Genomic DNA, 26664 nt, shown 5'->3' with positions numbered 1-26664 from the left:
GAGGAACTTCACTCTCTGAACAACACTGACTATTTCCTATCCTTGTGCTGCTAGCATTAGAAAATAGATAGGAAAGTGTATTCTATTTACTGGTTTTAAACTATTTTTTACATGTCTTTAGTCATTTCCTAGTTTCTATGCCTAGGCAAATGATGTCATACATTCCTGGAGTCTTCAGGAGGGGTGTTCTCAGCTAAGCACACACACCTGCTTGTATGCCTGAACTAAAGGCAGATGGATTCCAGGAAGTAGTTGCTACATGAATCATCTGCCCCTTACTCAAGGTGACCACAGACAGAAATTCTAGGGGGAGTTTTTAAATGTGATTCCTCAGCAAAATAAAACATGGAGACATGGATGGATGGGGGAGTTTGCTTTGAATATTAAAAATGAATGAATTAGTCCTTTTGGATTGCAGTGCTCAGATACAGCGTAGTTCCACTTTAATACATGTTGGAAGGTTTTTATTTTGGACAGTAAGCAGTCAGTGGGCTGGCTCTTGGGAGGAGCTTTACACTCCCCAAAGTATTTTGATATGTGCACATCTGTCTGGAGGAGTGACGTTCCTAGCAAGCTGTATTTGCCTGCAAACCACTCTAGATAATGATCCCATGTGATGCGGAGCCTCCAAGATGGAAAATACAGAAATCCAATGGATGATAAATGTGGGCCAGGAACAGTCAGTCTGTGGAGGAATCTATGGTAATGGTTCTGGATGTCCTCCAGCCAGGATATGAGGCGGAGCTCTATCTGACTTGCTGCAGCTTCTAATGCACATTGTGAGAATCTCACAGTGTGCAGTGGAATCAGAGTAAGCCATTTCAGTCCAGGAGAGGGTCCTGTACAACTGTCTTCTAGTAAGGCTGAGGTTTAGCTTTAAATGAAGCATAATATATTCTCAGCCTGGGATCAGCAGATCTTATTAACATGTTTGAGAATCTCAAGTGAAGATAAATACTAGCTACAAATTTCCAGTTCTTCATCTAAGTTAGATTCTTTTTATTTTCACAGATCAAGCAATGGCAATGAAGCTCCTGGACAAAAAAAGAACCAGCCAGCATTCCTTCCTTCGGGAGTTTAGTATCTCATTCTTGCTATCATCTCATGCCAACATCATCGGATGTTATGGGACCGCCTTCACCACCGACGACTACTACGCCTTTACCCAAGAACTGGCCCCGGTTGGAGATCTCTTCTCCCTGATCATACCACATGTAAGTACATGTTTCTTAGTTTTATGTAGAGGAGAGTTCAAATATCTTTCAGTTTATTTTATGCTGTCTGTTTCCTTTAAGGGGGAGATTTCCCTTCACTTCCTGTCCCAGAGATGCAGCAGAAACTGAGAGGAAACTCTCTAAGTTGACATTGAACTTCTCCATTGGAAATTTTACATTTTCCTCTTTTTCTTAAAACTCCAATATGTTGAATGTCCCATCACTTATTCCTTTTTTATTATATCTTTTATTTGTTTTTCCAATACAAAAAGAACAATTTAATTACAAAAATATTTCACATATACATACTTCCATTTTACCCGAACGTTAACCCCACCCCCACCTACCGACCCACCCTACCCTCAACCCAATAACCCCATCCACATCCTCTTTACTAATCTATATGTTCTCTCATAATTGTCTATCTGTATCTGAATCTACTCTCTCCTATTACTTATTCCTAATCACAGTAGTCACCCGAACATTTATAAAAGGTGCCGTATCCCCCCTTTTCTAGCTAGCCAGGCTGCATGCTACGATTATGGGTCTAGTATGGATATTTGGATTTTTTGGGTGATCTCACAATTGTATTTTTGTTTTTAATTTTAGGTGGGAATTGAACAAGATGCAGTAAAGCGGTGTGCTGTGCAAATGTCTGATGCCCTTCAATTCATATCAGAGAGAGGACTGGTACATTTGGACATGAAGCCAGAAAATATTTTAGTTTTTGACTGGGAGTGCCATTGTATCAAACTGACGGACTTTGGCCTTACTAAAGTCAAAGGGACTGTAACTAGAAGGTGTGGCACCACCTCTTTCATGGCTCCAGAGATGTGTAATGCAGCCATGTCAGATGGGTTAGCTGTAGACAGCAGCCTTGATGTATGGGCGTTTGGTGTCATCATCTTCTCCCTACTTACAGGAGAGATGCCATGGCAGGAGGCCATCCTTGATGATGCAGATTATAAAAGTTTTGTAAACTGGCAGAACAATTTCCAGAAGGATAAGCCTCCAGAAACATGGAGAAGAATTCCCATTAAGATAAGAAGGATGTTTGGTAATCTTCTGGCCATTGACCACACAGAAAGATGTCACACTACAGAAGTCAAAAAATACATCGATGTAAGCTGGAAAAGAAGAAAATCCACATTCAGCTACAAGGAAAGAAGATGAAAATCCTAAAGAAAGCATATCTTCCGTACAACCCAAAGAACCCTTGTGTAAAGCTTCTCACCAAAACACCCCACAGAGTAGTGCTTCCATCAAGTCTACTCTCAGCTCCATGTCTTACGTCTTATCTACAGACAATTCTAGAAGTCCAGAGCCACAGAAGGACAACATGGCAGAGACACCAATTTGCTGAAAAGGGATGAGCTCAGTGTTCAGTCCAAAGTTCAGACTAAAAAGTGGCTGTTCAGACATTCGTCTGAAGGTTTAGGGCATTTTGAGTGGACAAATGTGACTGCTTCTGTCTGGCAATGGTTGCTAAAAAGTAGCGAGTAGATCCAGCTTCATCCTTACCAACCACTGACATCACCAGGCTTATTCACTTACATGGCCGGTAACTTCTAGCTACATAGCCATGGGCAAGTTTGGACAATGATGTCACCTCTAACCCCCCTTCTTTTTATGTAGCTGATGACAGCTCAGGATAGTGGTGGACATCATGATTGGCGATATATTTAAGAGGAACGTTTTGGGGATTTTCATTTTTAATCACCTCAATATTGGGCACATTCACCCCCTTTCTGCCCAGGCCAATTTTCAGCTTTCAGGACTGTTGCACTTTGAATGATAATTACTCAGTCATGCAGCACTGTACCCATATGAAATTGGTAACATTTTTTGGAGACAGAGCTATCTTTTGGTGGTATTTATTCACCACTGGGTGTTTTACTTTTTTGCCCTATAAAAATGGAAAAAGATCGCACATTTGAAAAATTGTTTTTCTAAGTTCTTGTTATACGATTTTGCAAATATGTATATTTTTCTTCATAAATTTTAATAAAAATGTATACTGCTACATTTCTTTGGTAAAAATAACCCAAATCAGTGCGTATTATTTGGTCTGTGAGAATGTTATAGTCTACAAGCTATGGTACCAATCATTGATAATTGATCACACCTGATGTACTGACGGCCTATCTCATTTCTTGAGGCCCTAACATGCCAGGACAGTACAAATAACTCCCAAATGACCCCTTTTTGGAATGTAGACAGTCCAAGGTATTTAGTAAGAGGCATGGCAAGTTTTTGTGAAGTTGTAATTTTTTTCACAATTCTTTGGAAAAAGAGGAAATTAAATATTTTTTTTTCCACAAAAAATTCATAATAAGTTATTTCTCTCACACGGCATAGGCATGCTTCCAATTACACCCTAAAACACATTCTGCTGATTCTCCTGAGTATGGCGACACCCCATGTGTGAGACTTTTTCACAGCCTTAGCCACATAGAGGCCACATAGAGAGGCCCAACATCTAAGAAGAACCTTCAGGCGTTATCCACTTTAAGGCCAGGCTGTCTTCTGACACTTTTTTGTTTACAAGTAAAAATCAGTATTTTTGCTAGAACTTCGATCCCCCAAACATCATGTCTTTTGTTAGTAGAGGCCATAGAGAATAAAGAAGTCAGTTTTGCAAATTTCTATGTCACATGGTATTTCCGCAGCGTTTTATGAACACTATTTTACACACTAAAGTAAAAATACACTTTAATGGATTTTAATGCACACAAACACAATATAATATAATTTTTTTTTTTAAAATAAAAAATATGGTGCTGCGTTAAGTAAAGAGATACCAAACATGCCGCAGTTTAAAATTGTACGCGCTTGTGAAATGGCGCCAAACTTCAGTAATTAAAAATCTCCATAGAAAACGTTTTGCAGGCCTTTGCATATTACCAGTTTAGAGTTACAGAGGAGGTCTGGTACTAGAATTATCGCTCTCGCTCTGACATTCATGGCAATACCTCACATGTGTGGTGCGATCACCATTTACATATGTGTACAGGACCCCAATGCGTGCGTTCCCCTTTACACAGGGGGATGGGGGCATTTTAATTTTTTTTATTTATTGGTGGGACACTAGTACATTGTCAGATTTTTATGTCCATTTGTACATTGTGACAGATGTTGATCACCCACCGGGACACCAATAGATGTGGATGTTGCGGTTGGAACACAATTGCAGATGTTTTGTACTCTGGTACACTGTGACAGATATTGATGTGACATTGGTATACTGGGATAGATGTTTATGTTGCACTGGCACAGATGTTGATGTGACACTTGGACAGGGACAGATGGTGCTTCATGTACTGTGTGGGGATGGCAGCAATCTGTGTGTTCTCTACATAGAGCTGTCACAGGTCCGCAGCATCCCCCTCCCCCCCGCACTGAACTCTCACTGAGCTCGGCGGGTAAAGACAACACAGAGACACGTGTCTTGAATGATGACTGTGATTGGACAAAGCCAACATGTGCTGAGGAGGGCCAATCACAGCGCCCATATCCTGGTCTGTGATGTGCTGTGTCTGACAGACACCGCCATCACAGGAGCGCACCGTTCTCTCAGAACAGGAAAGCTCCCACCCGGCCATTTATGTGCAGTTGTTGGGTGGGTAGAAGTTAATAAAGGACTTGTCAAGCACTGGGGTGTCTTTTGTATCTTTGTCTTTATTGTGGTTTGTCATTTACATGAGTAGGGTTACTGTGTACACTATACTCATTCACATAGGATGGATGAATTGGGGCCCCATTATTGTTATATGATCAGGTGGTAAACGGATGCCGTGGTTGGCCTTTTACCTCACCATATGATCAATTGTGTTCATAGTGATCATGGACAGCGTCTTTGGGGGTGCGCATGGTGGGGTGCATTCTGGGAGGATGTCATATGATGCCCTTCCACAACTGGAACACCGCGTTGTAGCCATCATTCGGCTGAAAAAATGAGGGTGAAGTAGTGCTGACAATAGTAAAACCATCAATATAAAGAACCCAATTACCTAAAAGGGGATACATAGCAAGCAAAACAAATGTATATAAATTAAAGTGGACCGATCTAGTATAGAAATTGTCAGGAAATAATATTGAATGACAATACAATCCAAAACAAAGTGTAAAGTTACAAAATTACATATTACAGTTAGTGTGGCTGAAAAAAGACAAAAGTCCATCAAGTTCAACAAAAAAAAAAAAAATATATGATCCTACACCCACAGTTTATCCAGAGGAAGGTAACAAACCAAAAAAGCATAATCCAATTTGTTCCTGCAGGGAAGAAATTCCTTCCTGATCCCCCGAGAGGCAATCGGATATTCCATGAATAACTACACCGAGTTCACTATATGAACCACTGATGTATTATACATGGAGATCATATCCCCCCTTATGTATTATACATGGAGATCATATCCCCCCTTATGTATTTATACATGGAGATCATATCCCCCCTTATGTATTATACATGGAGATCATATCCCCCCCTTATGTATTATACATGGAGATCATATCCCCCCTTATGTATTATACATGCAGATCATATCCCCCCTTATGTATTATACATGGAGATCATATCCACCTTATGTATTATACATGGAGATCATATCCCCCCCCTTATGTATTATACATGGAGATCATATCCCCCTTATGTATTATATATGGAGATCATATCCCCCTTATGTATTATACATGGAGATCATGTCCCCCCTTATGTATTATACATGGAGATCATATCCCCCCTTATGTATTATACATGCAGATCATATCCCCCCTTATGTATTATACATGGAGATCATATCCACCTTATGTATTATACATGGAGATCATATCCCCCCCCTTATGTATTATACATGGAGATCATATCCCCCTTATGTATTATATATGGAGATCATATCCCCCTTATGTATTATACATGGAGATCATGTCCCCCCTTATGTATTATACGTGGAGATCATATCCCCCCTTATGTATTATACATGGAGATCATACCCCCCCCTTATGTATTATACATAGAGATCATACCCCCCTTATGTATTATACATGGAGATTATATCCCCCCTTATGTATTATACATGGAGATCATATCCCCCTTATGTATTATACATGGAGATCATATCCCCCCTTATGTATTATACATGGAGATCATATCCCCCCTTATGTATTATACATGGAGATCATATCCCCCCCTTATGTATTATACATGGAGATCATATCCCCCCTTATGTATTATACATGGAGATCATATCCCCCCTTATGTATTATATATGGAGATCATATCCCCCTTATGTATTATACATGGAGATCTTATCCCCCCTTATGTATTATACATGGAGTTCATATCCCCCCTTATGTATTATACATGGAGATCATATCCCCCCTTATGTATTATACATGGAGATCATATCCCCCTTATGTATTATACATGGAGATCATATCCCCCCTTATGTATTATACATGGAGATCATATCCCCCCTTATGTATTTATACATGGAGATCATATCCCCCCTTATGTATTATACATGGAGATCATATCCCCCCCTTATGTATTATACATGGAGATCATATCCCCCCTTATGTATTATACATGCAGATCATATCCCCCCTTATGTATTATACATGGAGATCATATCCACCTTATGTATTATACATGGAGATCATATCCCCCCCCTTATGTATTATACATGGAGATCATATCCCCCTTATGTATTATATATGGAGATCATATCCCCCTTATGTATTATACATGGAGATCATGTCCCCCCTTATGTATTATACGTGGAGATCATATCCCCCCTTATGTATTATACATGGAGATCATACCCCCCCCTTATGTATTATACATAGAGATCATACCCCCCTTATGTATTATACATGGAGATTATATCCCCCCTTATGTATTATACATGGAGATCATATCCCCCTTATGTATTATACATGGAGATCATATCCCCCCTTATGTATTATACATGGAGATCATATCCCCCCCTTATGTATTATACATGGAGATCATATCCCCCCCTTATGTATTATACATGGAGATCATATCCCCCCTTATGTATTATACATGGAGATCATATCCCCCCTTATGTATTATATATGGAGATCATATCCCCCTTATGTATTATACATGGAGATCTTATCCCCCCTTATGTATTATACATGGAGTTCATATCCCCCCTTATGTATTATACATGGAGATCATATCCCCCCTTATGTATTATACATGGAGATCATATCCCCCCTTATGTATTATACATGGAGATCATATCCCCCTTATGTATTATACATGGAGATCATATCCCCCCTTATGTATTAAACATAGAGATCATATCCCCCTTATGTATTATACATGGAGATCATATCCCCCCTTATGTATTATACATGGAGATCATATCCCCCCTTATGTATTATACATGGTGATCATATCCCCCCCTTATGTATTATACATGGAGATCATATCCCCCTTATGTATTATACATGGAGATCATATCCCCCTTATGTATTATACATGGAGATCATATCCCCCCTTATGTATTATACATGGAGATCATATCCCCCCTTTTATATTATACATGGAGATCATATCCCCCCCCTTATGTATTATACATGGAGATCATATCCCCCCTTATGTATTATACATGGAGATCATATCCCCCCCCTTATGTATTATACATGGGATCATATCCCCCCTTATGTATTATACATGGTGATCATATCCCCCCTTATGTATTATACATGGAGATCATATCCCCCCTTATATATTATACACAGAGATCATATCCCCCCTTATGTATTATACACGGAGATCATATCCCCCTTATGTATTATACATGGAGATCATATCCCCCTTATATATTATACATGGAGATCATATCCCCCCTTATGTATTATACACGGAGATCATATCCCCCCTTATGTATTATACACGGAGATCATATCCCCCCTTATGTATTATACATGGAGATCATATCCCCCTTATGTATTATACATGGTGATCATATCCCCCATTATGTATTATACATGGAGATCATATCCCCCTTATGTATTATACATGGAGATCATATCCCCCCCTTATGTATTATACATGGTGATCATATCCCCCCTTATGTATTATACATGGAGATCATATCCCCCCCTTATGTATTATACATGGAGATCATATCCCCCTTATGTATTATACATGGAGATCATATCCCCCTTATGTATTATACATGGAGATCATATCCCCCCCCTTATGTATTATACATGGTGATCATATCCCCCCTTATGTATTATACATGGAGATCATATCCCCCCTTATGTATTATACATGGAGATCATATCCCCCCTTATGTATTATACATGGAGATCATATCCCCCCTTATGTATTATACATGGAGATCATATCCCCCCTTATGTATTATACATGGAGATCATATCCCCCCTTATGTATTATACATGGAGATCATATCCCCCCTTATGTATTATACATGGAGATCATACCCCCCCTTATGTATTATACATGGAGATCATATCCCCCTTATGTATTATATATTGAGATCATATCCCCCTTATGTATTATACATGGAGATCATATCCCCCCTTATGTATTATAAATGGAGATCATATCCCCCCTTATGTATTATACATGGTGATCATATCCCCCTTATGTATTATACATGGAGATCATATCCCCCCTTATGTATTATACATGGTGATCATATCCCCCTTATGTATTATACATGGAGATCATATCCCCCCTTATGTATTATACATGGAGATCATATCCCCCCTTATGTATTATACATGGTGATCATATCCCCCCTTATGTATTATACATGGAGATCATATCCCCCCTTATGTATTATACATGGAGATCATATCCCCCCTTATGTATTATACATGGAGATCATATCCCCCTTATGTATTATATATTGAGATCATATCCCCCCTTTGTATTATACATGGAGATCAAATCCCCCCTTATGTATTATACATGGAGATCATATCCCCCCTTATGTATTATACATGGTGATCATATCCCCCTTATGTATTATACATGGAGATCATATCCCCCCTTATGTATTATACATGGAGATCATATCCCCCCTTATGTATTATACATGGTGATCATATCCCCCCTTATGTATTATACATGGAGATCATATCCCCCCTTATGTATTATACATGGAGATCATATCCCCCCTTATGTATTATACATGGAGATCATATCCCCCCTTATGTATTATACATGGAGATCATATCCCCCTTATGTATTATATATTGAGATCATATCCCCCCTTTGTATTATACATGGAGATCAAATCCCCCGGGTATGGTGGTGATCAGGATGCTGGTATGGGGTATGGTGGTGATCAGGATGATGGTATGAGGTATGACAGTGATCAGGATGCTGGTATGGGGTATGGTGGTGATCAGGACACTGGTATGGGGTATGACGGTGATCAGGATGCTGGTATGGGGCATTTGAAAAATATACAGATATCAAACAATCTCAGATTAAATTTATATTGGAAGGATTAAGTTTGGCCATGGGAAACAATTACTTTTGGCACCAGGAAGAATTTTACAACCAAAATAAGGGTGTGGCCATGGGGGCAAGATATGCTCCAAATGCAGCCAAAATATTTCTCAATAAATTGGAGTAAGAAGTGTTCTCTGATCCATGGCCACAATTAAAACTGTATTATAGATCTATTGATATCACCATCGTTTGGGAGGGAACAATGGAGAAGTTGCAGTTCTTCTTCACCCAATTGAATGAGAATGCCTATGATATTAAGTTGGAACATGGAACAGAGAGAGGGTGGAATTTTTGGACCTAGACATTTTTAAGATGGGTAATAAATTGTCCACTGGGATACATTTCAAGGAAGTGGATAGAAATGGGTACATTGCCACACAGAGCTGTCACCACCCAGGATGGATTAGGGCCATCCCAAAGGGGCAGTTTGTATGTTTTAGAAGAAATTGTAATAGTCAGGTAGACTTTATGAAACCGACGGATATGCAAAGATTCTTGGAGAAAGTCTATAAGAAGAAGGATTTAGAAAGGGTCCATAATGAGATAAATGAAACGAAGAGAGAAGAACTCCTCTAGAAGAAATAGATTAATAATAAAAAGGAATGAGCTAACCTTCATTACAGGCTTCAATTTACAATATAGACAGGTTGAGAAATGTGTTAATAAATTTTGTCCCATTTTGTTGAAAGACCATACTTTAAGAAATATTCTCCCTATGAAGCCCACGTTTATTTACAATAAAGCTCACTGCAAAAAATGTGTTAGATTCCCCTAAGAGAGAGGTTAAGTTCTTGGAAAGAGTAGTGTTCTATGACTATATCTAGGTGTGGTAGATGTTTGTCTTGTAGGGTCATCAAAATATGAATAAAAATAGAAAAGTGGAGAAATTTCAGTCCTCTGCTGGAAGGTTTTATAAGATTGACAAATTCATTACATGTAATGTGAAGTTTGTAACTTACCTTATTTCCCGTCCTTGTTGATTGAAGTATGTAGGGAGAACCAATAGATGCTTATATAAAAGAATCAATGAACACAATAATATCAAGAAAGGGTTTAGGCATCAATCATTTTAGGGTATCCCAGAATGAAACAAAATGGATTCATGAACTTGATACTTTGGTTCCATGTGGTCTGAACATTGATATTGAATTAACCACTTGCCCTCCTGAGGATTTACCCCCCTTAATGACCACGCCTCTTTTTGCTACTCGGCACTGCACTAGTTCAACTGATAATTGCGCGGTCATGCAATGCTACACCCAAACGAAATTTACGTCCTTTTTTTTCACAAAAATAGAGCTTTCTTTCTGTGGTATTTGATCACCTGTGCGCTTTTTATTTTTCACGCTATAAACAAAAAAAGACCAAGAATTTTTAAGAAAAACAATATTTTTTACTTTCAGCTATAAAAAAATATATAGTAAGTTGGTTATAAATTTAGGCCAAAATGTATTCTGCTACATATTTTTGGTAAAAAAATCCCAATAAGTGTATATTGATTGCTTTGTGTGACAGTTATAGCGTCTACAAAACTATGGTATAGATACTGCAATTTACGCCATTTTTTTTGCTATACAGCGCTGTGCTAGTTTAACGGACAATTGCGCGGTCATGCAATACGGTACATTATTTTGGTGGTATTTGATCGCCTGTGCGTTTTTTATTTTTTGCGCTTTAAAAAAAAAGGATGACAATTTTGAGAAAAAAAACAATATTTTGGACTTTTTGCTATAAAACATGTCCAGTAAAAAAATCTAAAAATCAAATTTCATCATAAATTTAGGCCAAAATGCATTCTGCGACATGTCTTTGCTAAAAAAAAACCCAATACGTGTAAATTAATTGGTTAATGGCGGCGATCAGTGACTTATGGCGGTGATGAGTGACTTATGACGGCGATCAGCGACTTATGGCGGGACTGCGGCGGACATTCTGACACTGGGGGGAGAACTGACTTGGGGTCACTGACATCCCAGTGACACCAATATAGTGATCAGTGCAAAAAAAAAACACTGACACTGTACTAATGGTACTGGGGAGGAAGGGGTTAACTTTTTTTATTTACTGAAAGGGTTAACTGTGTGAGGGGAGTATTTTACTAGGGAGCGGGGGTGTGTACTGCAGGGAACACCGCTGATCGGGAGAAAGAAACTCTTCTCTTCTCTCAGCATGTCAGGAGCTGTCAGGGAACTGACAGAGAGCACAGCTACTGCAGTCCTGCTCTCTGTCAATGATTGCCGCTAATTGGCGGGACACAGCCGGTAACGTGACCCGGCGACTGACATCCACGGCCGTGATCGGCGGGACAGGTAGGGCAGCGGTGCGCCTCGTGCGCGCCCCCTACCTGTTTTGCAAACACATGTTTTAAAACGTGGTTTTACCCAGCCGTGCCGCCCTGCTGCCCTGTGCGGCATGTGGTTAAATAGTTTTTTAAACAATTTTTAGTCATTTTAATTTTTATTAATAATTTGGTTTTTGAGATAGATGTAGTACTCTTTTCTGACCACAAGATGCTTCTTGGAGTAATTATATCCCCTGGGCGCACATTTCTTAATTATTTATAATATTTTTTATATCTATTCTTCATTTAGATTTGAAAAAATGTTTTGGGGAGGTCTTATTATTTTTTCATTAGATACTAAGTATATGGGGACATTCAAAATATTGTTGTTTCTTGGGTGATATTTTCCACCACTTGAGGACGTGTGGTTTCAGACAAGTGTATTTAGGTTTTTTTTTAAAATTAAGTTATAAATGTATTATGGAGGTTTAATGTAAGTGTTTTTTATGCACTCCAAGACACCTTGATGGGGTGATTATGGTGACCATTGTAAGAAGGGGTGAATTAGAGTGAAGGGTTAATTGATTAGCACTATCCTCTGGTCTGTGGGTATATAAGAATATTCTAAAATGGTCCTTCCTGATTGAAATGCTGTGGCATGACCGTAAGAGAGCGATTCACACCAGGCATCCCAAGAATATTGCTACACTGAAACAGTTTTGTGAAGAGGAGTGGTCCAAAATGACTCCAGATCGTTGTGCAGGTCTGATCTGCAACTACAGGAAACGTTTGGTTGAGGTTATTGCTGCCAAAGGAAGGTCAACCAGTTATTAAGTCCAAAGGTTCACATTCTTTTTCCTCCCTGCACTGTGAATGTTTACATGTTATGTGCAATTAAACCATGGCAACATCTAATGTTTGTGTAGTATTATGTTCAGCAGACTGTGTTCTTCTATTGTTGTGACTTTCAGAGCACATTTTATGCCCAATTCATGCAAAACTCCACGTAATCCCAAGGGGTTCACATACTTTTTCTTGCAACTGTATGTATTTATTTATTTTAGGTGGGAATTCCAGAAGACGCAGTAAAGAGGTGTGCTGAGCAGATCTCCAATGCTCTTAAATTCATGACAGCAAAAGGACTGGTACACAGGGATTTGAAACCAAGCAATGTTTTAGTGTGTGGCCAGGACTGCCATTCCATCAAGCTTACAGACTTTGGTCTTTTTAAGGTCAAAGGGACAGTGATTAGAGGCAATTGTGGCTCTGTGTCCTACATGGCTTCAGAAATGTATGAGGTTGACACTTCTGGTGGCTTGGTTATGGATGGCAGCCTTGATGTGTGGGCTTTTGGAGCAGTCATCTATTGTCAACTTACTGGAGAGCTTCCATTTGAGGATGTCATTTCCGATGATGAAAAATATAAAACTTTTGTTAATTTCCAGATGCATAATTCTCCTAAAGCATTGACCAAGGTTGGCTTTGGGATACGATGGATGTTTAGTGATCTTTTGACCATTGACTGTACTGAAAGAAGTCAACCTGCTGAAATACATGAGTGAAGGCTGGAAAGCAGAAACCACAAGACAAGACAATGAGGATCACATAGAAAAATATTCTGCTCAAACTGATGAACCCTTGTGTGAGGCTTCCCATCTGAACACCTCACAGGACATTGGGTCCATCATGTTAACCATCAGCTCCACGTCTCACCGTTTGATCATCACTTCTGTATCCCAGTCTGAGATGATTCCAGAGCCACAGAAGGACAACATGGCATAGGCTCTAATCATGTTTGATGAGGAGTTCATTTTACATGTTGGTTCAGTAGATATCGGATGATGAAGAATTGGTAGGAGATGAATCGCCTGAAAGAACTTCACATGGTCAACTTTCTCAGGTATGGGGCTTTCCTTATTAAATTAGAGAGTTATATGATTCTATATGTATTTTATAGTAGTCAGCTCCACAATTCAAACTATTAGGGGCATGTAACACTGCTAGTTCTGCACTAAGTGTGTAGACATTACTCTTTGCACCACCATATCTACCACCGTTTTTTTTTAATAAAGGCATGGTACATCCATCCAAAGCATGGCTCCCAACTTTCCTCATTTAAAGGGATTAGCCCTTTTTTGGAACCCGATCCCTCTGTTCTCCTCATTCTCTCTTCTGATGTTCAGATCAAAAAATACTAATTAACAAACTTGAATGTTGTAACACCTTATAGTTATGAGTATTAACGTGAAATCAGAATTAAAGAGGATGATATAAATGGCCTTCTAATGAACAATGGTAATAGCAGGACTCTTGTATACTCCTTAGCATTCCAGTATTAAATATTTTGTTTGGTTTACAGATCCATTTTGATATGACATTGCCAAGACAAATATTACATGTTTAGTGTAGTTACTCGTAGGAACCTGAGTTTGATGTGTTTTACCAATCTATAGCAGTGAATCAGTTGAAGGATGGTTATTTATTGGTTGGTGCAAGTCTCTTTCCCTTTGTATATTGCTTTATTTACTAGGATTGTCTATTCCAGGTCTATTTTCCAAATGACACAAAATGCCTCTAAAGCCCGTGTCTGTAACCTTAGAATTAATAAGCATTTCATATATATTTATAACATTATTTATTGCGGGATAATCAGTTTTTCTGTAGAGAAGTAGCTCTTCAGGACTAACCACAAGCTGTTTGTCACTATAAATGCCATATTCATAGTTGAATTTTTTTAGATAATTTCTATGTTTTGCTATAGTAATGTGTTTATTTGTTTAGCTGACAAGTCTGGACTAGCCCCAATGGATGAACAAGGCCCCTTCCTGGTACATGGGGGGTGTAACTTGTACATATATGAGTAGTTACTCCTCCTATGCACTGGGTGGTGCTCTTTCTTTTTCTCTGTACAGAAAAATACATGTTGATCCTGCCAGACGTCCTGTGAGCTCCTAAATTCCTGTTTGAGCTAACAACACTTTGTGCTGCCAGCCAGGTGTAGAAGGACATGCTGTGCTCTGAGATGTGGGAAGATACATATGGGTAAGTCAACCACTTTGCCATACTTTATGTATTTCATGAATTGGGTTCATCATCAGTGACTGTATTTATATCAGTAATTGTCTCTCTCTGTCTCTTCCTCTTTCTTTTTCCACAAGTCCACCAAACCCCGGTGCCATGTAAAGATATTCCAAGCGAGGAGGTTCCAGAGCTTCAGCCAGTTCATTGAGGTATATGCTGAGGAGAGTTGGGCTTAGACTGCAGCCTTGTCTGACTCCATGGACCTGCTGGAAGTGTTCTGTTCTTTTTTTATTCACCTTTAGGCTGCATCCGTTCTCAGTATATGAGTTCTTGATGACATCATATATTTTCCCTCCTATTCCACTCTCCATTAGCTTGTGGAACAAGCCTGGCGTGCTACACAAAGCAGGCATATGTTTTCCCATGTTTTGTAGTGTGGACATGGTTCTTGATGAGGGGTGCAGGGTGTAGATGTGGTCTCTGGAGTGATGGTTTTACATGAACCCTAGAAAGCCAGAAGGGGCGCACACATCTAAATGTAGGCTGTTTATTAAAATAAATTCATAAAATTATTAAAATTCACTCAATGCAAAATTAGGAAAGTAGGCATATCTGTGTGTGCCAGGATACTGAGATGTCTTCTCCACACACAGATATGCCTACTTTCCTATTTTGCAGTGAATGCATTTTATCGGTTTATTTTAATAAATAGCCAACATTTAGATGGGTGCACCCCTTTCTGTATTTCTTGTATTCACTATATAGGTGACTGATGACCTGTTCTAGAGGATCAGCGTTATTTTCTACACACTTTATCATTGCCTTTGGAACTTTTTAAACCCCTATAGGCTTTTCCCACACCCCTCAGACCCATAGGTGATTGACAGCACTATAGTTACCATTTCCCTTTGGCATGAACCCTGCCTGGCTTCTGCTGAGGCTTTTATGTTGTGTTAGGAAGTTGGAGATTCTGTTGTTCAGGATACTGTTGAATAGTCTTCCCAGTGTGCTGCTGACACATATCCTTCTGTAGTTGGTGGGATTGTACTGGCCTCCACTCTTATGGAAGGCTGTTATAAGGTCTTCCATGCGTGAAGGTGGTAATTGGCCCTCAGAACCACATTGTGGTTTGTACAACTGGGGACCTGTGTTTTATCAGCTCTGGCGGGATTCCATTGTAGTGTAATTGGTTCCTCTTGAGGATTCTGCCTCCTTTTTCTGCCTCAATAGTTTGGAATGGGCTGATGATCTAGGCTTTTGATACTTACACCATCCCAGTGTGGTGAGTACACCTCAATTTCACATCTCATTGTTCTACATTAATCTGGTTCAGTTTATTTTCTCCTTAAAATGATTAACAAAATCTTGCAATGTGACCAAACAATCCACATATGTAGTAACATTTTATCTTCACTAACGTGTTACGGCATCTCCTAACACAAGGCATATTTTTAAGCTGGGTATAAACTGTTTTTTGGGGGTTTTTTTGTCCATACCAGTAGTTTCCTGTGAATGAATGAACTATAAGTAACATCTGACATTGCGGAGATGGCTTGTACTTCTCAATGAACTGTGAGGGCTCTGGTGAGCACAGCTGAGAGTCTGCAGGATCATGAAATCACACAATCGCTTCATAAACTCAGAAATAGGTTTCCTACTGGCTTTCAGGGTGCACTCCCTGCAAATATAGCAAAATATGTCGGGACGATTCAGGTAGCTCCATCGTGAAGTAGCCATAACCTCTACAGTGCTTGATTTGCAAACATGAAATGATATGAGTGGCAATATACACACCTCCTATACGATGATAACTACAATACAGTTCATAATTGACACTTTACAATCCAATGTTTCTGCTGTATAATTAGGGCTCATGTACATGGGGTGTTTGGAAAACTCTTCTGAACGATGGAAACTGACTGCTGGAAAACTTAGGTAAAAAAATGTCTGTTTAGCCGCGTTTGCATACCGTGTTTATGCGCGTCTGCATTTCGAAGCGTTTTTAAAGATAACCTCAGGAGACCTTCCCAAATGCCCAGAATGCACTGAAAAATAGTAAAAAATCAAGTATTTCAGACATTTTGAGAAAAATAGAGAGAGCAGAAGCAGAGAGAGCAGTATGTGTTGAGATGACCTGTCTTTTCTGGTTGTAGTCAGTATGGATCCCCTCATGAGCATAATGCGGCTCGTTCTACCATTTTTTCCTTCACGCAAAACCTGGAACTGACTGCGCTGGTGTACCGGGTTCATTTGAATACATGGAAAACGCTTTGCATGCATTTATGATGAGGGGAAAAAAGGCTCTGGACAGCATCTGGACATGGAACAGTTAAAAAACGCTTCTAAACACAAACACTTATAAACGCAGTTAACACTCGGCGTTTGAAACGCTGGTAATTATCTACTCCTGAATGCAAGTTTGGTGTATTCAAAAAAACGACTGTAAACTCCACCGCCTGTAAAGGACTGTGTGTACATGGACACATAGGAAAACATTAGGGAGGGTTCAGGGGCTGCTGAAAAAAATGCTGAACAGCTCCTGAACGCGAGTTTATCACCTGCAGTGTACATGAGCCCTTATAGTTGGAAGTATGGAAACGCTCCCTATATTTTCTAGCTTGTAGTCAAAAACACCAACTAGGTAACAGAAGAACAAACTGAACAGCAAAATCTTTTCAAAAACTGACTAAAAAGTTACATAAATATGTCCGTATCTAAGAAACTAGAGCTGATGCAGTCTAGCCAATGTAATGTTCTGTATCAGCACCCTAAATAACCCCTAGAACAGTTCTAAAAAGTAAGGCGCGAAGAACACAGCCCAACAAAAAAACATTTTAAAATATTTTTTTTAAAAGGTGAAGTTATCCTTTAAGTATTGGTCCACGATGACCCCTTGCCCGATCTATGGGCCTGTAATGCAGGCCATAGATGGGGAGAAAACCGGCCGATTTTTCTTTAAAAAAACAAAAAATCGGTCGTTCAAGCGGCCGACGTTACCAGGAACGGCTAAAAAACTTCTACAGCCGGCAAAAAGTGTCCCTGCAGAGAGCTCTGCTATTTCTTTGACAGTTCCTTGACATTTATAGCGGCTGCAACAATGTATCTATTTGTTTCCGAATAAAAACATTTGCATCCGAAATGGATCATCCTCTCCTTCTTCATCCTCTTCTTCTTCTTCATCCTCTTCTTCTACTTCTTCATCCACTTCATCATCCTCTTCATCTTCTTCTTCTTCCTCTTCTTCATCCTCTTCTTCATCTTCTTCTTCCTCTTCTTCATCCTCTTCTTCTTCTTCATCTTCTTCTTCATCCTCTTCTTCTTCATCTTATTCTTCCTCTTCTTCATCCTCTTCTTCTTCTTCACCCTCTTCTTCTTCATCATCCTCTTCCTCTTCTTCATCCTCTTCTTCTTCTTCATTCTCATCTTCTTCATCCTCTTCATCCTCTTCTTCTTCATCATCCTCTTCTTCTTCATCATCCTCTTCTTCTTCCTCTTCTTCATCCTCTTCTTCTTCATCATCCTCTTCTTCCTCTTCTTCTTCTTCTTCCTCTTCTTCTTCATCCTCTTCATCTTCTTCTTCATCCTCTTCACCTTCTTCTTCTTATTCTTCTTCTTCTACTTCTTCATCCTCTTCTTATCATCTTCATCCTCTTCTTCTTCTTCATCTTCTTCTTCTTCCTCTTCTTTTTCTTCATCCTCTTCTTCTTCTTCATCCTCTTCTTCTTCTTCTTCCTCTTCTTCTTATTTTTCTTCTTTTTTTTTCCTCTTGCAGGTCACAGCTCATGTGCAGATTTTTTATTGGTAAAAAGATTGGCCGATTTGCCCAGCATTGCCGTGAAAATCCATTTCGGATACAGATGTTTTTATTCGGAAACAAATAGATACATTGTTGCAGCCGGTATAAGTGTCAAAGAACTGTCAAAGAAATAGCGGAGCTCTCTGCACTACACTTTTTGCCGGACTGGAATTCTTCTTCTTCATCTTCTTCTTCTTCTTCCTCTTCTTCATCCTCTTCTTCTTTTTCATCTTCTTTTTCTTCATCCTCTTCTTCTTCATCATCCTCTTCTTCTTCATCATCCTCTTCTTCTTCCACTTCTTATTCATCCTCTTCTTCTTCTTCTTCTTCTTCTTCTTCTTCCTCTTCTTCTTCATCCTCTTCATCTTCTTCTTCCTCTTCTTCTTTATCCTCTTCTTCTTCTTCCTCTTCTTCTTCATCATCATCTTCTTCCTCTTCTTCTTTATCCTCTTCTTCTTCATCATCCTCTTCTTCTTCATCCTCTTCTTCTTCTTCATCATCCTCTTCTTCTTCTTCTACTTCTTCATCCTCTTCATCTTCTTCTTCCTCTTCTTCTTCTTCATCCTCTTCTTCATCTTCTTCCTCTTCTTCTTCTTCTACTACTTCATCCTCTTCATCTTTTTCTTCATCCTCTTCTTCTTCTACTACTTCATCCTCTTCATCTACTTCTTCCTCTTCTTCTTCATCCTCTTCTTCATCTTCTTCATCCTCTTCGTCTTCATCCTCTTCATCTTCTTCCTCTTCTTCTTCCTCTTCTTCTTCATCCTCTTCTTCTTCATCATCCTCTTCTGCTTCTTCATCCTCTTCTGCTTCTTCATCCTCTTCCTCTTCTTTCTCCTCTTCTTCTTCATCCTCTTCTTCTTCATCTTCTTCATCCTCTTCATCTTCTTCTTCCTCTTCTTCTCCATCCTCTTCTTCTTCTTCCTCTTCCTCTTCTTCTCCATCCTCTTCTTCTTCTTCATCCTCTTCATCTTCTTCTTCCTCTTCCTCTTCTTCTTCATGCTCTTCATCTTCTTCTTCTTCTTCATTATTATTATTCATCCTCTTCTTCTTCTTCATCCTCTTCTTCTTCTTCATGCTCTTCTGCTTCTTCATCTACTCCTTCCTCTTCTTCTTCTTCTTCTTCCTCTTCTTCTTCTTCTTCTTCTGCTACTTCATCCTCTTCATCTTCTTCCTCTTCTTCTTCTTCATCCTCTTCTTCTTCTTCATCTTCTTCTTCTTCATCCTCTTCTTCTTCTTCATCCTCTTCTTCTTCTTCATCCACTTCTTCATCTTCTTTTTCTTCATCCTCTTCTTCTTCATCTTCTTCTTCTTCTTCATCATTCTCTTCTTCTTCATCATCTTCTTCTTCATCCTCTTCTTCTTCTTCATCATCTTCTTCTTCATCCTCTTCTTCTTCTTCCTCTTCTACTTCTTTGTCTTCTTCTTCATCCTCTTCATCTTCTTCTTCCTCTTCTTCATCCTCTTCTTCTTCTTCATCCTCTTCTTCTTCATCCTCTTCTTCTTCTTCATCTTCTTCTTCCTCTTCATCCACTTCTTCTTCATCATCTTATTCATCCTCTTCTTCTTTTTTTCTTCTTCTTTTTTCTTCCTCTTGCAGGTCACGGCTCATGCGCAGATTTTTTATCGGTAAAAAGATCGGCCGATTTGCCCATCATTGCCGCGAAAATCGGCCGATCTTTTTCAAACTTTACCGATAAGAAAAATCTGCCAACATACCGAAACACGGCCGACCTATTAACCCACTAACGATCCAAAAATCGGCCGATTTTATTTTCGGCTGAAAAATCGTCCAATTTTCGACCCATCTATGGCCTGCATAAGGCTAAGTGCACACTAGACTGTAAGCAGGCGTTTTGCAGGCATTTGAGGGGAGTTTTTAATGCTCTTCAAACACCTAGGAAGCCTTTCAACTCCTCCTATTCAAGTCTATGGTGATGCTCAACTAATGCTCTGGCAGGCATTTGCGGAGCGGTTGAGGTGCTTCAATAACTTTTAAAAAAATTAATTCAGGAGGAATTTAATGTCCCATAATTCCCTGAAATGATAGAAAAGAGCATAGAGTGTCCTGCAGTCATTTCCTGTTTGTACTGCTTATAAAGATGGCTGACATCAGTCTCTCCATGTTGATCCAGGAGGTAGAAAACCGGGCAGAATGATATGATCCCAGCACCCCAACCCACTGTGATGCGTACAGAAAGCATGAGGCATGGATGGATGGATGTAAAGTGGTCAGTGCAAACAGCTGGGAATCACTTTCTCCAAAGGAGAGGGAGAATAAATGTGAGTACTTTTCTTTCATTGACGACATTTTGCACACTGCCCCTATGCACAGATATCAGTACACTTGGCCAAGTCCCATTCCTGTGCCCACACATGCTGCATTATCCAAACGTGTGACTGCACATGGTCAGAAAAATAGGATTTCAGTTTTACATGTTGTAATATTGTTCCGTTTTTGTTGGAACAGTAACAAACGTCAAGAAACGATGGAAGCCACTCAGGGACCGGTTCAAGAAGGATCTGACGGCGTTATCTAACCAACCAAGTGGTTCTGCTAAAAAAAAAGTGAAAACGCACTGACTGTTTAATGTGTTTCAGTTGTTGAAGGCTGTAATGAACAGGAGACAGTATGTATTTCCCTACTGAATCTGCCTTGATACAGTGGGTAAAATAATTGTTTGATCCCCTGCAAGTTTGCCCACAAAGAAATGAAAGGTCTATCATTTTTTTATCATAGATGTATTTAAAATAGAGACAGAATATCAACCAAAAATGCAGAAAAAAAACACCAGAGAACTACGGACACGGACTTGAGGAAAACAAATGATCTGTTAAAAACAGCGCTGTTTTGACTCAACAGATGGCTTATGCTCTCATCTGCTGAGTTATAGAAAGCTTCTTACAAGCGTATAGACCAATGATTACATCACAAGGCATACATTTCTTCTTTCACTTTCTATTACCATCAACAGGCTTCCTGAACTCTGTAGAACAACCTTGGATCAAATAGGTGGATTTTTTACCTCTATGGCACACGACATGAGGCAGATTCCAGCACATCGCCCTGAAATCTGATTACCTTGGGGTCATACAGTGCTACATGCGCATGTCATCTGCTTCACCCCCACCAGAATCTGTGCAATACTCCAATTCCCCAAATCCAAGATATACATATGTACAACATAGTGCCCCTTCATTTTCAACACACGCAACATTTCAAAGCCACACATCAGAGTATAATTCAGTGCCAGCGGACATCACAACAGGTGGGTCTGGAGTAGGTGACAACATCCAGCCAGGCCATTCTACTCATACTAACCATTCCTCATCCGAGCCAGTGCATAGAAACTTGTAAATGAAACACACTAATAATTAAAATAAACAGTCACAACATTATGACTACCCACCCAATATTGAGTAGGTCCCTGAACTCAAGCAGTCCTTGGAAGGTGTGTCTGGGATATTGACAACAACGCTTTCCAAAAGCAGCTTACTGCGAACCCCAGAATGCCTTCCTCTCTGGTATTGGTCAGAGGTCATAATGTTATGGCTTATCAGTGTATAGGTGAAAGTTTATGGAAAGGTTGCATGTAAAAATATATCATGTTTAACCCCTTCCTGTCCGGCCCATGTACATAAACGACTGGACGGGAGCAGTGCAGGAGCTGGTTGCTGTTCATAAAGGCGCCCAAATTTATAGGCTATGCGCACTCCTTGGGAGCATGCGGCACCGCAATCTGGTGCCTGATGTGTCCGGAGGACACCGATCACTGTATGGGTCCTCTCAATCAGTGATCACATGCAGAGTAGTAAGTAAGATGTCACTTCCTGACATCATTGCTTACTACTAGTGAAATCTGTGAATGATCACAGAGGTCACATGGTACAGGGCTATTCACAACAGTCTTGTACCATGTGACAAACTGTGACCAATCACAGCTCTCACAGTATTTCGCAATGGCTGCAGGAATGCAGCCAGAGAGGAGAAATGATTGCTTTTACAGCCTGTATGGGTGTAAAAGCAATCAGTGTAAAAAAAAAAAAAAAAAAAACTCTTCATCACCCCCCACAAGTAGTACAGTGTCACTAAAACAACTAACTAAACAAAAACATAAATAATAATATAAAATAAAAAAATGTAAAAAAAACATTTTGGAAAAATTATAATTTTTGGTTATAAACTAATTTGGGTTATTTTTTTTTACTAAAAAAATAGATGAATAAATTTTGGCCAAGATTTATGAAGAAAGATTATTTGCAAAATGTTATAAGAAAAAACACTTTTTTTTCAAAATGTTTGGACTTTTTCATTTATATAGCAAAAAAAGATAAAAATCCCAGTGGTGAATAAATACCAAAGTAAAGTTTTATCTGTTTCAAAAACAATTCATATGGGTACAGTGTTGCATGACCGTGCAATTGTCATTCAAAGTGTGACAGCGCTGAAAGCTGAAAGCCTGATCAGGAAGGGGGTGAAAGTGTCCTGACTGGAAGGGGGGGAAAGTGTCCGGACTGGAAGGGTGTGAAAGTGTCCTGACTGGAAGGGGGGGAAAGTGTCCTGACTGGAAGGGTGTGAAAGTGTCCTGACTGGAAGGGGGTGAAAGTGTCCGGACTGGAAGTGATTAAGGCCTAGTCATTATTGATCACCTCCACCATCCCAGGAGTGAGCTCTCAGATGGTGACCTCAGAGCTACTACATCAGGGGAGAGTATGTAAGGGATTCTGATTGGTGGAAAAAGCTCACTCCTGTGATGGTGGAGATGATCAGTAATGACTAGGCCTTAGCTATTTTCTGGATATACTTGGTAACATCATGGGAGTATTCCAGTCAGGGTTCATGAGGTACATAAATGGCCGACACCTCAGACACACAAGAGTTGTTATTACCGACAGACACCCCTTAGCTACATAGGCAGGTTTCTGGTAAAGGTGAACTATGTATGGAACCCAAAACCAATCCATGGTTGCTACTTACGAAAAAAAGTGAAAAAAGAATGGAAACACCACATTTTGTAAGCAGCATTATATTACTGATGGGTTTCATACCGCTACACTTTAGTTATGTCCTGATTTTCTCCCTGTGATGCAGTGCTGGATAACAATCGACCTTTCAAAGCGCCATCACATAGAACTGCCCGGTCAGGAACTCAAGCTGACGATTCCTCCCACTGACCATTTATGTCTCAGATCTGATCATGTGAACTGCTATTTTGGGGGCTTCCAACTTTTTTTAAAAAATTTTTTAATGGAACATGTAGCTTTGTGGTGATGTTTACCAAAAAAGGTTGTGACACTGAGCCAGGCACAATTGTTTTTTTTTGTTTTTTTCTTGATAGATGGGAGAGGGATTAGAACACCTCTCAGTATTTATTGCTGTCTGTGGCCCCATTGGGAAGATTGAACCTCTCTTTGTCCCGTTTACCATAATCCTTACAAGTAAAAGTAAATTACCATCCAAACTTGGGTTGTTCACAGAACAGTGAGATGGGAAATCTTCCAATGGGGATATTAGTTCTAAGATAACCAGGGATTGCCTGACTTTAGAGATTTTTTCTCACCTTCTGTTGTGGCAGTGGGACAGAAAGTGAAGGTATATATATCTCCCCTATGGGACACATATGGCAAAAGCAAGTGAAAGGGGTTCTAGAAATTTATCCAAGAAGAAAAGAAAAATATTGTACATAGTTCTACTTTAACCACTTCACAACCGCTATATAGCCAAACGTTGGCTACAATGTGGTTGTCCAGTTCTGGGAGGACGTCATATGCCGTCCTCCCAGAACGTGCTCTCCCTCGAGCCCCCAGCGGCACGCACCCAGCGCTCTCTGTGATTGCTGTGTCCTATAGACACAGCTGATCACAGGATGAGGTAAAATGCCAAGGTAAATACAGTTACCAGTTATTGGCAGCACTTTCCTCACGCTGTCACAGCCTGAGGAAAGTACTACCGTTAACAGGCAGATGTCACAAAACAGTGCCCAGTAGTGCCACCCAGCAGTACCCTGCAGTGACACCCAGCAGTACCCCCCATCAGTGCCACCCAGCATTTGTGCCCATAAGTGCCCAGCAGTACCACCAGTCAGTGCTGTCAGTCAGTGTCGCCAGTCAGCGCCATCAGTCAGTGCTACCAGTCAGTGTCACCCATAAGTACCCATCAATGTCGCCTATCAGTGCCCATCAGAGCCGCCTATCAGTGCCCATCAGTGCATATCTTTGCAGCAGAATCACTGCCTCCTCATCAATGCCCACCAGTGCCGCCTCATCAATGCCACCTCATCAGTGCTGCCTATCCGTGCCACCTCATCAGTGCCTATCAGTGCAGTCTCATCAACGCACATCCGTGAATGAGAAAAACTACCTGTTTACAAAATTTTATAATAGAAATTTTATAATTTTATAAGAAAAACTTTTTTTTTAATTTTTGTTTATAGTGCAAAAAATAAAACACCCGGTGGTGATTAAATACCACCAAAAGTAATCTCTATTTGTGTGAAAAGAATGATAAAAATTTCATATGGGTACAGTTTTGCATGACTGCGCAATTGTCATTCAAAGTGCAACAGCACTGAAAGCTGAAAATTGGCCTGGGAGCGAAGGTGGTAAAAGTGCCCGGTAGGCGAGGGGTTAAGTAACAACTTCTAGGTGTTATCATATGCTGGTATGCACATTGTAGGGCTTGCCCATTGTGGTGCTCAGTGGGTCTTCTGCTGACCTGCATTTGAATACTACGTATATCCTATAACATGGGTGCTCACCCTGTGGCCCTCCAACTATTGCACTACTACTCGTCCCATGAGGCATTGCAAGCCGCTGACAGTGCATGACTCCCAAAGCAGAGGCATGATGGGACGTTGTCATTCCACAATAGCTGGAGGGTCATAGCTTGGGCACCCATGTGTAAGGAGTGGAGGTCAACAGCTGGAATTAGTAGCCAGTCTAGGGTGTCACAGAAGATCAACAATCCTGGAAGTGTCAGTCTCAAAAGGGAAATATTGTAAGCTTCATTTGCACTTTTTTTTTGTTTTTTATTGTTGTTCTGACTCCACATCTTAGCATTTTTTTGTGGAATACCAGAGGATGAATGCTGACCTCTAGGACTTTCACCTTCTTGGAGTGCTCTGTTGGAAGGAACACGCACTACAGGATAGAGGAACCTGATAATCCTGGGGTAAAGGTGTGAAATGTATACGTTGATGTTATTATATGCGTTCGGAGCGTACGGTTCTACATTTTAAATAATGGTCTGCTATGTTTGTAATATTTTGCACTATTTGAACATGTGGATTTTTGGATAAATGATACTATGTCTAGTAGGAGATGGAAAATTGTTCCTGAAAAGTTCTCTTTTGCTGTGAATGAAATAAAATATGAAAATTGTTTTCTGTTGTTTTTTAAATTACTTTTTACTGGTAATAACTATTCCCCTATGAAAAAGATATGTAAAGCGAAACTTCACACTGCCGCATGGAGACATGGATGGGGGGAGTCGGATTTGAATCAGAACAATGAACTATATAGCAGCTTAGGGTTGTGGTGCCCAGATACAGTATAGTTCTGATTCTCAGGTATATTGGAGTTTATAATCCTGTACAGAGCAAATATCAAAGAGCGACTATTTACTTGTACACAATTATATGAAGTATAGGGTTCAGAACTTCAAACAATAGAACAAAAAGGTTGAACAAGGAACACATATTCAAAAAAATGACTTTTATTGCATAATAAACATGACTACATTTCATCGTCACAACACTTTTTGGAAAAACCTCCCAGCAGAACAGGAAAACAAGACATTGTGAACTCTCTCATACACCTAGTG

At 39.8% G+C, this 26664-nt stretch overlaps 1 protein-coding gene across 1 annotated transcript in view; it reads left to right on the top strand.

Annotated features, from left to right (window-relative positions):
- The window catches only part of LOC149470416 (ribosomal protein S6 kinase alpha-2-like), a 55351-nt gene extending 41764 nt beyond the window's left edge, over positions 1-13587 (top strand). Inside the window, exons 8-10 of the mRNA XM_089664213.1 lie at positions 1012-1214; positions 1824-2336; positions 13090-13587. Coding sequence (XP_089520339.1) covers positions 1012-1214; positions 1824-2336; positions 13090-13587 — 1214 coding nt within the window. The remainder of the gene's footprint in view (positions 1-1011; positions 1215-1823; positions 2337-13089) is intronic.
- The last annotated feature ends 13077 nt before the right edge of the window (positions 13588-26664 follow it).

The sequence above is a fragment of the Staurois parvus genome, unplaced genomic scaffold (genome assembly GCF_062004578.1).
Source record: "Staurois parvus isolate SC_StPar_1 unplaced genomic scaffold, SC_StPar_1.0 ptg000046l, whole genome shotgun sequence".
Taxonomy (NCBI): domain Eukaryota; kingdom Metazoa; phylum Chordata; class Amphibia; order Anura; family Ranidae; genus Staurois; species Staurois parvus.
The sequence above is the reverse complement of the archived record's forward strand: the minus strand, read 5'-3'. Positions and strand labels throughout refer to the sequence as shown.